This window comes from Nelumbo nucifera, chromosome 4, assembly GCF_055504915.1.
Source record: "Nelumbo nucifera cultivar China Antique chromosome 4, China Antique-T2T, whole genome shotgun sequence".
NCBI classification, from domain to species: Eukaryota; Viridiplantae; Streptophyta; class Magnoliopsida; order Proteales; family Nelumbonaceae; genus Nelumbo; species Nelumbo nucifera.
In genome coordinates this window covers 16,658,132-16,672,336 of record NC_142652.1, presented here as the reverse complement: position 1 = coordinate 16,672,336, position 14,205 = coordinate 16,658,132, and the positions used below count along the sequence as shown (strand labels likewise).

At 36.8% G+C, this 14,205-nt stretch overlaps 1 protein-coding gene across 1 annotated transcript; it reads right to left on the bottom strand.

Annotated features, from left to right (window-relative positions):
* Positions 1–1,836: 1,836 nt before the first annotated feature.
* On the bottom strand, positions 1,837–13,493 carry LOC104598151 (NAP1-related protein 2-like). Its single transcript, XM_010260082.3, has 10 exons — positions 13,186–13,493; positions 12,318–12,440; positions 12,134–12,184; positions 11,881–11,952; positions 11,571–11,684; positions 11,412–11,473; positions 9,639–9,699; positions 9,321–9,377; positions 9,133–9,177; positions 1,837–2,351 (listed from the first exon to the last, which is right to left on the bottom strand). Exons 1-10 carry the CDS (start codon positions 13,312–13,314, stop codon positions 2,265–2,267), a joined length of 801 nt encoding a protein of 266 aa, XP_010258384.1. The 5' UTR covers positions 13,315–13,493; the 3' UTR covers positions 1,837–2,264.
* Between the last annotated feature and the right edge of the window lie 712 nt (positions 13,494–14,205).

The window sequence follows — 14,205 nt, the reverse complement described above, 5'->3', positions numbered from 1 at the left end:
AAATGGAGAAAAATGTTAAGTTTTGGGGTTAATAGGGGCAAAATCGTGTCATTTCCATTTTTGGGGAAGTATTTTCGACTTTGGGCCCGCTCTGAAATGCATATGAGCGCATTAAGAGCCAGCCCATGAACTATCAGATTTAGATTTGACAATAAGATTCAGACCCATTTTCAGAAGTAACACCAAACGGGTCTAGTGTCTGAAAAGAAAGTTTTTCAGACATCGAACCTCTGAAAAGATTCATCAAACACCCCTTAAGTATTTATTTCAAAAATAAGTACTTTAAAAAATTAGCAGGTCCAAGGTTGTTTATTTTAAGTACTTAAAAAATAAGTGCTTATTCAAATTTAGTGGGACAAAACAATCCATACAGACTTTTTCAAATTTTCACAGAATGCCCCTACTTAGGGATGAAAACAGATTGGATCATATTCAAATTAGGGTATATTCAAATCCCTAATTCTAGGCAGAAGCAACAACAACAGAAACGACAAACTGATCGAATAAAAATCAATAAGAAGAAATTAGGCAAGGAGACAGTATATGACCTATAGGTAAGTAGAGAAGAGACAGTGAGATCTAGGGAGGTAGACTAGTCAAAGTAGCATGTAGTGGCACGCTCACGACTTCTATCGCCATTGGCACTTTATGCGGGATCCCATCATCGATCATTGTACACTTCTTTCTTCTTTAGGATCAATGATCAAAATATCGCAATGTATTGGGGTGTATCAGTCGATACGTATCATATCGGAGGCTTCTCGATACGCCCCTACAGGGGGCCTTTTGAGGTTTGGTCTAGTTTAGGGAGTGAACCGACCCCTCAACCAATTTCAAACAAAAAGTAAAAATATAAAAAAATAAAAAACAAGCAAAGATACAGGCCCATACCCCCCCCCCCTTCCTTCCCCCCCTGTTTAGGATTTTAAAATTTTATTTATAACGGAAGAAGAAATCCTTCAATCAACAATCAACGATTGGCCTGCAAGGCCTACAACAAGAGGATTAACGGGTCCCATGATCGATTCCTACGATTGGCCTGGAAAGCCTACAAGCTTCAACAAAAGGAATAATGGATCCCATGATCGATTCCAATCCAATGATCAACAGATTTGAATCCTCAAATGATCGTCAACTCCAGAGTATGCCTCAACTGCTTTGAAGACTATATTACAATTCTTAAAAATTTTTCTTCAATTGGATTTTATTTCAAAAAATTGAGAAATAGTAGAAAGAAATTTTGACATTTTTTTCTATTAATGTTTAACAACAATGTCAATTGTCAAAAACGGGATACTTTAAAACAATATATAAACAGTGAGAGTAGAGTTGGTCAATTTACTAATCCACAAGGATCCTTTAAAAAATTTGCCCATAATTAAAATAGTTTTTATACAATCAAATTGGCTCTCTTCTGACTACACTAGCATAAAGCTCCAATTCAATATGAAAAACATACCGGTGTAGATTTGTGAGAAGAGGAAGTGAAGATGTACCACCAGCAACTCTCTGGTAGTTACTAGCACATATTTCAAAGGTTGGGTTAGTCAATTTCCAAAACCATAAAGACCCTTTAATAAATTTACCCATAATTAAAATGGTTTCTATCGAATCATAAGTGGCTCCCCTCTAGCATAAAGCTCCAGCTCAATATAAAACACATAATCCGGTGCAGATTCGTGAGAAGAGGAAGTGAAGATGCGCACCACCAGCAACCCTCTGGTAGTTAATAGTAATTAGAAAAAGAAAATACAGTTGGCAACATCAAAAGAAAAGATTCAAAAAGAGTAAACCCCGTATTGGGACCTGAAGCACAAGGGCAGGAGATCTCATATCTGGAAATAGCGTAAAAACCTAAAAGCATTAGATCACAAAGGCTAGAAGGGCCTGACAAGGACAATTACGAAGGCACATGCTTTCGACAAAGGTGCTCTCTACAAGAAAACTAATAAAACCCAATATTATATATCCTCATAACTTAAAAACTCCCTGCATTTAGCAAGAAAGCCCGCATATCCCAATGAAACAGGGGAGATGAAGGCCAAGAGAACCCCCCCCCCCCAAAAAAAAAAAACAAAACAAAGGTAAACCATGGTAGCAGTCAGCTAGCAACAAAAAAGATCATAGCTACCACCACAGACATTACAAGAGTTGTCAGCTCCCTATCACCTGGCCTTTCTGCAGGCATCAGAGACTTTGCTTCCACGAGGTATGACTAAAACATGATGGTCATAATGTAAACCCTGTTAAACCCTGAGAAAGAATTAACTGTCATCCTCCTCATCACCGTCTTCGTCATCATCATCTTGTTCGTCATCATCTTCCTCTTCAAAGCCATCAATGTCCTTACCCTGACAATAAGACCCAAAAAATAGAGAGAAAAATCAAGCAAGGTAAATCCATAGCAACAATCACTTGATTCATCCTATCTCACAACGAGCTAATTGGATATAAACAACCATACTATCTGACGCATGGTCCATACATGAGCCAGATTCAATAACCAGTTTAAGAAGCGGGATCTGCTCCTCACAAATGGGCGCCTCACAGGCACATCCACCGTGCATTGGGAACATCTCCCGTGAATAATAACTAATAAATACAGGAGATGTTCCCAATGCATGATAGGATGTGCGTGAGGCACCTCAGGTGTGAGGAGCACATCCGGTCTCCCAGTTTAGAGGCAAGACGCAGAAAATACTGCAATTGAACCTAATGAATTATCGGACCCAAGTCAGACTTGCACATTTAAAATTTGAGGCACGTAGTAATTGAGCATGACTTTAAGGCTATGTTTGGTTTGAAGGAAAAGGAAGGGTAGGGAAACCTAATACAAGGTTTGTAAAGATTTCTCTGCCTTCCCCTTCCATTCCCTACTTTTTCCTTCAAACCAAACACAGCCTAAGCAGGAAATAAATCAATTATAGAATAACAAAAACTCCTGGATTTGACAAGAAAGAGGAGCAGCAACAAAACCAGAGACGAGTTATCAAAGAGTGGAGACCTATTCATCCTGTTCAAAAGGAGGATTACACCAATATCCTTCCCTTTTTCACACATGCTTTTTCTTATTTTGGTTTTAGTAATTTTAATGGGGCTCTGCAGATTGAATATTGTTTAGATAAGATCTACATAGTATCAAGTCAGTTCTTATCTGTGTCATGTACTACATCTTCAACTACCAAATGAGTGAGCAACACCAACAAAAACCAGAGAGACATCCATGCTTGTTGAGACTCGAGAGGAGTGAAAAGGGGAGAAAATATAACATTCGTTATCTTCAAAAGTGGATTATAGCATGATTGATTTCCTATTTTTTTACAAGTCTTATTCATTGATTTGCTTTTTTTGACAAGTCATATACATAGATTTCCTTTTCTATACTCATTTTCCTTTTCTTATATTCTGTTTTTATTTCAGAACCAACAAAGCTGTCCTTTAATTACTCATCTGCTTCATGAAACTTGAGGTTAAGAGTAATGCCTTCACAAAAAAACAAGAGTGCACCATTAAGTTTGCATAGATTACATCTAATGCATATTCATTCATTAATCATGCTAGATCAGATTGTACTGAATTGGATTTTTTATTGACAATCCTAATTCCAGGATGCAGTAGTAGTCCAGTTCAAGAATACCAAACATATGATTGATAACAAAAAAATTTTGTTAAAGAAAAATACAAGTACAATCCAGTATAAAAGATATCACCAAAACCCAACTCCTTCCCCCTTGTTTTTCTCCCATAAAACTGCCTTTCAATTCAATCCATCCAACCTTACTAGGAACTAGCTAGGACAACAGTATCTCTACCTTCTGTCATACCTTTGAACCACCCTGAGGCCACTCCTTCCACCATCACCCTCTTACTTTACTAACTTTAAACCAGGTCCTCAAGTTCTTACCCTACCTTTCTACTCAGATGTTGCATCCAGTAACTCCGTCTAACACCCTATTTTCTTCCTTTCTGTCATCGTAGAGTCCGACTCTATTGTAGTATTGTCTCATTGGGTACAGGCATAAATGAAGATTACATTGACAGTTAGACCAAACATTAACAGAAGAAATGAGTAAAAAAAGGGGGAAATTCTAGATCAGTACCCTGTACTTTGGCTCGAGTGACAATTTGGTCCCCAAACCTTAAAATGCGACAATTCAGTACCCAAACTTTCAAAATGTGACAATCCAGTACCTGCCGTTAATCAGTCCATTAATCAGCCATTAAGTGACATTTCAAAAGTCAAAAATGCCCTAATAATGCAATCTAAGTCTCTTTATTAAGCATATAAACATTGACAATAAAACGAAGAGTCCCAAATTCTAGATTCTTCTAAACAGTCACTAACTTTGTTGAATAGAAGAGGCTAAGATTTGGGACTGTATAATTTTTTGTCAATGTTTGGATGGTTCATAAAGAGAATTAGATGCCATTCAAAGGGCATTTTTGACTTTTCACATGTCACTTAATGGCTGATTAACGGTAGGTACTGGATTGTCACATTTTAAAAGTTTGGGTACTAGATTGTCACATTTTCAAAGTTTGGGTACTGATCAGGAATTTTTTTTTATCAATAACACTTTCATTAAATCATCAGTAGAAAATTTACAGGAGGAAGACAAACACACTTATCTTCCAAGAGCCACTGATCGGGAATTTTCCCTAAAAAAAAGTAAGATGCATTGTCAAAAAAATTAAAGACAACCAAAATCCTAAACAAAATGAAGATATGATCTTTGATTGGGAAAACAGGTTTCAGCATTTTAAGTTATACTCTGATATTTGATCCCCAAAAGCTCACCAAGTTAAACATTTATATCCAATTACTCAAGGTGTTGATAAAAAAATCTCACTTGCACCATTTCATTCACTCATGAGGACATACCTCTCTAGAAATTACCTCAATTTTCTTCAATGAAGCAAAATGACAGTACCCAACGAGGTTAAGTAACCTTGCTAGAAAATTTCCTCTTAGAAACAAGTGCCAGTTATGATTAGAGAGAAGGCCCAACAGATCAATAAATTGGTTAATAGGCTTGCTACTCATACTACATCCAACCAATTTAAAGAGATTAGTAGATTGACTGAGAAATGGTCACAGTTAATTTTTAAATATGGATCAACAGAAGTGTTCATTTTCCTTGTTGAAACAAAGGCCTACTTTCATGTAGCTTAGCTTCTTTATAAAATGTAATCAGAAATTAATGGAGATGTTTCTAGATTTTAGCAAACTAAGGCCCACAAACAAACTTTAGGTTTTATGTCATAAGAAGGTCCAACCTAGAAAATAAGTAAAATAATGTAATTGCATGCATCATCCAAAAAGTAAACAGAGAAAAATGAAACATTAGGTAAATCTCCTTAAAATGTTCAAGTTCAACAAGCAAGAAATTACAATTGGTTTTTGCCATAAGAAGTATGAAACCTAGATACCATCTCAATGCTAGTATATTATGTTGGTATGTCGATTTTTAGTGTATGCATCTTTACATTTCCAACACCCTGTCTGGCTATTCTCTGTCATTTTCCGGTAACATAACAAAAGAAACTTCATAGGCAGAAAGAACTCCCTTCCGCGGAGAAACTACGGAGGTATTGAACTTTGGAGGAGAAAATTTCTGCCCTTGTCATTCTACAGGGGAAAAATAAATTTAGTGGGTTTACCATTAAACTGAGTTCAAGTGAACAAACCTTTATTCCAAGCATATGGAGTGAAAGTACAATGTATCAACAGGTGATTCACAGATTCCTCCACCCCATTTCATATAACACAATACAATGAAACTCTCTCCAAACCTCTGTTTAACAGTTTGTCCCTAGTAAGGATCTCGTTTGAGTAGGGAGACCAAACAAAAAAGCTACCTCTGAGAGAATGTATTTGCACCAAAGTCTGCCCATAGCAAGCTCCTAGACTTCATACTGAGTCAACTTGTTATGAAAAGATTTGACGGTAAACTGCCTTAGACTTCTCTTCTAACCACCGTCTTCTGTCCTCTCAGTTAGGGACAAATTGCATACTGTATGTAGAGTGTCTGAGGCAGGTATAAGAAAGTCTCTACTTCCCAGTTTCAAAGTACTTCTGAGAACAGGGTTCCATACACAATTCCCATTAGTCAGCAACCTCCTTCAGTCAATAATCTCCACACCAGCAATGCTACCAAAACTTGACCCTAGGTCCACTTCCCCCTTCAAACTTAATTTCACATTTAAATTGCTAAAATAGCTGTGGCTTTTTGCAATACCTTTCCAGGCCAAGCAGCCTTAAGACTGTATGATTCACCTGGCTCCCACCCCATGTTTCTTGAGCTGTACTTCGCTTGAACTATTCTCTTCCAAAAGATATTCCCTTACTGCCCTAATCTTAAACTCCATTTGCCTAATAAGGCAATGTTCAGTTCTTTTAGCCTTTCCAATTATCCACCTCTTTTATGTTTGCAGGTTGCACCCTTTCCCCAATTTACCCAGTGGGTTTTTTTTATCTTCCTTCCAACCATTCCATAAGAACTCACTCATCTTTAGTCCAATTGAGGATGCCATCCCTGCTGGAATTGGTACAAGGACAGTAAGCAGGGAGAGATGAAAGTACACTCTTGATTAGAGTAAGTTCACCCTCTTTGACAGATATTTTGCTTTCCAACCTGCCAGTCTCTTCTCCACCTTCTCCACTATTGGTTCCCAAATGGAATTAGAGTAATCGGACAGACTGATTACCGAAGTGTACTGAAACAATTAGAAATCATAATGACCTGATTAAAACAACTGATTTCAGATGGTTTATGATTGGATCAAATATGGATCTACCCAACCCAATCCTATACACTTATATTTGCATAAAACTAATATGCATTTGTTGGTAAAGGTAGTTTGAATGTTGTCTGATTATTAAAGTTCAAGTCTCGTAAACTTACAGTAACTTATAAAAGCTTCCCTAGACTTTAGGTGTGTGAAACTTAGTATCCTATGCTATTTTTTGTGACACGTAACCACCCTGTATTTATATACAATGATTTAGACCATTTAACTCATGACTCAAAATCTATTAACTAATTTTTGAAAACCAAATGGTTTCAAGTAATCTCAGCCATCAAAATGGCCTCCTGAGATCAAGCAGATCATCCCATCCATTCAAATGCTACACCAAAGTTTAACCACCAACTGTTTTGTCGCTCCCCCTTTTTCACATCTGTTACCACAATTTTCATTTCTACCTTCTACCACAATGGCACAACCAATGCATTCACCTACACCACACTTCTACCTTAAACTTTCACTTTCACCATCACCACAGCACCAACTCTTTATTTTCATTTGTCACTTCTACCCATCCCACCCTAATACAGTGTTTTAAAAGCACAAGGCGCAAAAAGGCACAGGGCCAATTTGCACCCGAGGCGCAAGGGGCAAAAGGCGAGGCACACGCCTTTTGGATGCAAGGCGCAAAAATACAAAAAAAAAAGTCAGAACATTCAAAAAATGCAAAAAATAAAAAAATATTAAACATAATGTTAATAAAAAATATAAACATAAATTTTAAAATAAGTGTTTTAAAAAACCTATTATCTAAAATTAGAATACATAAACATAACATGTAAAGCATATCCAAATTAAATTTAAAAATAAAATCAAAACATATAAAACATTTTCAAGCATGTAAAATCCACAATCTCTTTTTTTCCTCAATTGCATTACTTCAAGTAGCTAATGTGATGTAAAACATATTAAATTCCTGATTCTATGAGCCGCCTTTGTGCCATGCCCCTCGAGGCAAGCTCAAACAAGTCCATGTTAGGGGTCTTGAATTCATAGTTCTCACACAAAAAATAATGACTTTATAATTTTAATTGCTATTTAAAAAGATATTTTAGTAGGATGAATTGGCGAGACGCCTAGGACATGGGCGAGGCGCCTACCCTAAAATGTACCTCGCTTGTGCGCCTTTTAAATCACTGCCCTAATATTCTTTTATACCATTGCTATCACCCTCCTCTCTTGATTTTTGCTTCAAAAAGCATAAAAGTGACCTGTGAGCAATTTGGCAAATTCTTTTTCAATATTTAAACTGTTAGAAAGTTCCACCACTTTTGTAAGTGGATGTAAAATAGTACATGGAGCTAAAGTCGCATCCCCCAAAGTATGGGAAGACTTTGTAATCTACCTAAATGTTATCAAGTCATTTTATTTTTAGTGTGCAACATGAAATTCATCCCTAGTTTCTTTTATAAATGGTACATTTTAACCATCTTTAGCCTAAGTTAACAATGGTATTTAATATCTAAACCCAATCTAAGTCAAAACTAAATCAGATGGATAAGATTCACGTTAAATTCAAATTGTGAATCAAATATGGACTGGAATATAACATGAATTATTTGTAGCCTTACATACACTGTAATAGGGAAAACATTATTAGTAAAGAGTTCGGGGTTACTGATGAAATAGGCCAAAAAAGTATAATTACCATTCATCTCATCCCATTATCTGTTTCTATAAAAGCAAAAACATACACCATTTTTGGTTACTTGAACCATTGATTTAAGTGACCTAGATATATCAATGTGACTCTTCCTTAACATTGGTTTGATAATGCATAACAATGGAGAGATTGAGGAGGTTGACCATGGATTTAAGCAAGATGGTCAAACAGAAATGTGCATCTAGCCTTATATGATAGGAGAATACCACCTAGGCTGGGAAGATTTTCATAAAATGTTACAAGGCCAACAGTGTGAGTGTTGGGCATTTAAGAAATAACATGACTAAAAACTGTGTGTGGTACAAATATGAATATTGAGATGGATGGGGGAAAGGAAGTAGAAAAGATGGTAGGATCAGAAATGAACTCATTGTAAGGAACCTAGAAGTAGCCCCAACAGGGGATAAAAGAAGGGGAGGTGGACTAGGTTTCAGCACGTGCAGAGAAGACCATCCACAACTCCAATATGCCCACAGTTTAACAATAGATATGGCACTGAATATAACAGAATAGAAGAACAGGATACATGTAGCCAATCCCATATAGTTGGGACAAGGCTTAAATGATGATGATAATAGAGAAATTGTGTTTTTGCTTGATACCAATATATCGCATAGAACGTCTGAATAATGAATAGATGTCAAATATCTACCCCCACTTACCTCTTCATCATCCTCATCTCCATCAAAGTCCTCTTCATCAGCCTCCTACACCAAAAGATGCATCAATCAACTCAAAGAAAAGGAACAAGAACAGAAGAAGAAAATGAATAAATTCATGTAGTAACAATTTCCATGGAGATTGGAGAAGTCCATCCTTAAAAGCAGATTAATTAGGGGAAGAAAATTACATTGTTGAAATATTTAAGAGGGTTAGGCCATAAATCTTCCTTGATTATCTCTGCCACCTGCAATTTCAAATCAAGAGCTAAATAACACAACATTTCAATGATAAAAAGAAGATTGATAAAAGTTCAGAATCTCGTGTCAGCTTGAACTTCACATTAACATTTGATCCACCAGTGCCAAAGAAAAATATCCTCCATACATATTGAAGTTATCATTAAATATAACACTCATGACACTGAATACTTTCTATCAGATCAATGGAAATGTCAAATAAAGAAAGGCGGAAGTACTGCAATCGAAGATGAAAACAAAGAAATTACCTCATCATGAATCCCTTCTGTAATATCTTTCTGTTGTGTCTCACTGAACCAGTTAAAGAAGCTGCACTCAAAAGGATCAACTTGGGAGTGAAGGACGAAGCATATGCATCATATGCATTCAAGTATGAGAATCCATAATAACATTGAACCGAATGGTAGCATGGTGCATCCATGTATAAGTTGGAGCCAACAAATATACTTATCTATAGTTGCATAATAACATAATAACATGGAGCATGGTGCATCCATGCTCTGAGAACCCCCCATTTGCTAATGTTGTTCATTCATTCATTGCAATAAAATAACTTCTTAAAAGGCAATGAAAGCTATAAAACCATTATTTTTTATGTGAGAAATAAGAATTTCGGACCCTAACATAGACTTGTTAGGGCTTGCCTTGAGGGGCGTAGTACAAAGGCGACTCATAGAATCAAGAATGCAATATGTTTTACATCACATTAGCTACTTGAAGCAATGCAATTAAGGAAAAAAAAGAGATTGTGGGTTTTACATGCTTGAAAATGCTTTATATGTTATTCATCAAAAAGAAATGCTTTATATGTTTGCTTTTAAATTTTCATTTGAATACGCTTTACATGTTATGTTTATGTATTTTAATTTTGGATAACAGGTTTTTTAAAACATTTATTTTAAAATTTAAGTCTATATTTTTTATTAACATTATGTTCAATATTTTTTAATTTTTTGCATTTCTTTAAATTTTTTGGCTTTTTTATGAATTTTCTGACTTTTTTATTTTTTAGCTTTTTTTGTATTTTTGCACCTTGCTTAAAAAGGTGTGTGCCTCGCCTTGCACCTTGTGTCTTAGGTGCAAATTGGCCCTTTGCGCTTTTAAAACACTGGGGCTATTGAGGCTATTCTTTGCCCCATGCTGTTTATTTTCTGTAATAGCATTTGAATAAATTTTCTAGCACCTTGGTGAGGCTTCCATTTCAGGCTCTGAGAAATAAGGATGATATAGTCCTCTGAGATTTCACCACTATTCAAGGCTTTGTTACCTTATATTTGTTGAAGAGTCCATCTATTCAGTTCTTGCCTAGTTATGTTTTTGCATTGGAAGTGCCCAACTGGACCAGCACTTGATGACAACTTGACAAGTTAGTCAAACCTTATTATAGCCTCCCAATAGTAAAATTGTATAGTATAGTCTTTAAATCATCTACTTCTGAATTACACGCATTTTATTTAGTTTATGGGGAGAAGGCTTCTAAGATTTACCTGTATGTCATGGTAATGCCATAATTACACACCTAGGTGTGCACCTCAGCCCAGCCGTTAGACTCAAAAAAAAATAGCAAAAAACTCAAAATTTTAAAAAGGTGCACGCCTGGGCTGAGGCGCAAGGCACATCAGGTGCATGCCTAGGCGCACCAGGCGTGCACCTTTTGAAAGGGGTGCACCTAGGACCTGTGTGCCTAGACACGCCTTTTAAAACACTGAATAGCCCCCAACAAAGACAGACTACACTGCTTTCCAAAATAAAGCAAGAAGGATTATTATCCTGCATATACAATAAATTACAATCTTATGCTCATAAAATGTGAGGCATCAATTGATAAGGGAGGGACCTTTCTAATTTTATATTTATATTTATAACGTAAAAGTAGAATAAAGTTAGTTTTGTACAGGTGCAAAGCAATGAGGCTACCTACCCAGGATAGTTTTGAAGACACTTTATTTATCCAAAAAAACTGAAGACACCCTTTATATACATTGGAATTGAAGCAAAAGAGAAAGAGGCAAGAAACCAACCTTTCTTCAGCAAGTGGACGCTTGTTTCCTTTTTTCTCATGATTAACACCATTTGCAATGTCCTTCACGTTTTCAAATGAAAAAAAAAGAGTAAAATTATCAAACTTGAGACATAAAAGTAAAAGGTTCCTAAAAGTAATAGGAAGGAATCATCCTTACCATGCCCTCCTTCCATTTGATCGTTGTACCAGTTATCTTAGTCGTTCCTTCGTCAAAGAAGGTAAAAGTCTTTGTGAGCTTTGTATCTTCAAAATAAGGATTGGGGTTGAAATTCTGAGCATTACAAAGAACAGATTTAATTAGTATGCAATAAAATCACCGATCAATAGTCATAAATCATATTTCCATCCTACTAACAACATCCCAAAAGTTAAGATGGAGAAAATATTAGAAGGAAAAACAATGTAAAAGATGATCATTTAGTAAATGATCAAACACAGGGCAAATGCAGGATGAGAAAGAAACTCACAAAGGTAATAGAGTATCCCGATTTTACATCCTTGAAGTCGTCCACATCCAGAGAATTTAGGAACTTGAAAATCTACAGACAGCAAATATGAAGTGGCAACACAAAGTTAAGCATGCTTCAAAAATATTCTAGCTATATGTGACATTGCAGAACACAAATAAATACTAGCATTCAATAATGGCATTCAATATTTGGAAAGAAATTCTTGCCACTTTGACAAACCAATCTGTGTGCATAAGGAGAACAGACAAACCTTCTGGTCTTCCTCACTCAAAAGATCACCAAGTGCAGGATGACTCAAAAACTGCACAGAAACCTTCACAAATCAATTGGGTGAAAGAATATTCTGATGCCACTAATCATACAAAATAATGGCCAGTATAACATGCGGGTAATAAAATAGAAACCAAAAGTCTGCAGAAAGATGGATAACTAACAGCAGTTAACCAGAAGTCGGGAATAGTTTTGATGATATCATTCCTCTTATTGTAGACGGGCCTCCGTATCTCGTTGTATTTCTGTTCAACTTCCAAAACTTTGTCACTTGCCTCTTCATTAACCTAACCACCAACAAGTAGATGATTTAATCATCTAAATATTAGAATATCTTGTGGAATAATGATACAGCCCCATTGCCAGCGGAAAAGCAATATCTTAAGTATTGTATATAAAATCTGGACAGAAGGATAATAAAATCTAATGGAACTTTCAATTCTATATTGATTAAATAATAAAGAAAAGCCTTGATTCTCCTACTAAATCCATAATAACGGCGCTAATTTGAATACCAGTCTCTTCATTCAAAATTAAAATGGCTCGCGAAAAAGAAATTAAAAGTAGAAATTCACCTAGAGAATAATATGGCAGTGCTAGAAGTCAAATATGCAAAAGTTTGAGGTACGAAGACACCCACCAAACAAACTGGTAATTGGTAAAGTAGTTTGTCATTTACATTAGCACACACGAACTGAGTTTCGAAATGCAATCGAAGAAAACAATAGTCGTGGAATATTAGCGTCAATCCGAAGCCGTTAGTTTAATAATGATAAGAGGAGTTGCAGACTTGAAGTAGAAAATAGCAACAACCAAAAACGACAGCAAAGCACTCTTGGAACCGGTCTAAACATCGACGCTAAAAGGACATAAGCGCAATGTTCCCTTGGAATTACAGAAATTATCGAGTAGCCTCTGGCATAAGCAACCAAAAACAGATGGCGAAGCTCAAACTCCAACCATACAGAAATGTTACACGGAGAAAAAAGAAGACACCAGGAGAAAATAAGATAAAACACTGAAGAAGTTCACCTTCTCGAGCTCGTCTTGAATCTCCTGCAACTTCTCGATAGAAAGAACTAACTCTCCATCAATGTGATCGGAATCTTCTTCCTCTCCTCTCTCTGCAACCTTGGATTTCTTCCCTTTGTCCGCACCCATCTCCGCGACCTACAAAATATACTAGATTCTGGTGATCTCCTAAACCCTAATATCTATCCTCGGAGAAAGACGGAAAGCAAACGAATGTCGGAGAGAAAGAGAGAGGAAAGAGCAGAAAGGGTTTACGAAGCCACACCCCTGAGAGACAACCCGGCGAAGGACCGACTTTTTTTGGTATTTAAACAATATCCTTGATTCTCTATCATGGGTGGGCCCTCGGAGTGGGGCCAAATGGATGATCGAGCGCTTGAGATCTTCATTTGCCACTTGAAAAAAAGGTTGAGAGAGAGATATTTAAGAAACCCTAACCCTAGGAGGAAAGAGAGAGAGAGAGTAACATTTATGGCCTCATACCATTGTCACCATGTATTGTAGGCTTTATACTGTCACGGTGTTCTGTTACTGTTAGAGAAGGTATGAAATTAGGATCCCCTCCCAACAAAATACGTTCCAACAGTACTTGCAATATGGATGCCTCTCCCGTGGGATCTCAATCATGTGTAGAGTCCCATACGTGATGTACGGACAGATCATATTTGAACATATTGGGAGGGGTTTTCCTGGCTCCTGGGTCTTGTGGTAGGTCCCGATATGCGGACACGGATCATGTAGGAAGCGTGTTGGGGCAATTTCTGTTGGGAGTAGATCCCAACTCTGAAATTCTAGCGCACTGTACACCGGCGCTTGTGGAGGAAGAGATTTTTTCTCGGATGGATTGTATATCTCACCGCACTGGGAACGAGTTCAAATCAGCCCCCACAACGTCCCACGGCACATATCCACGTGTGTTGAGAGCATTTTCTGATGATGACATCACCATTTCTCACATTATTATCAGAAGATGTACACGGCAGAGATGTGCCGTGTGATGTAATCTTGTGGATGACTGTT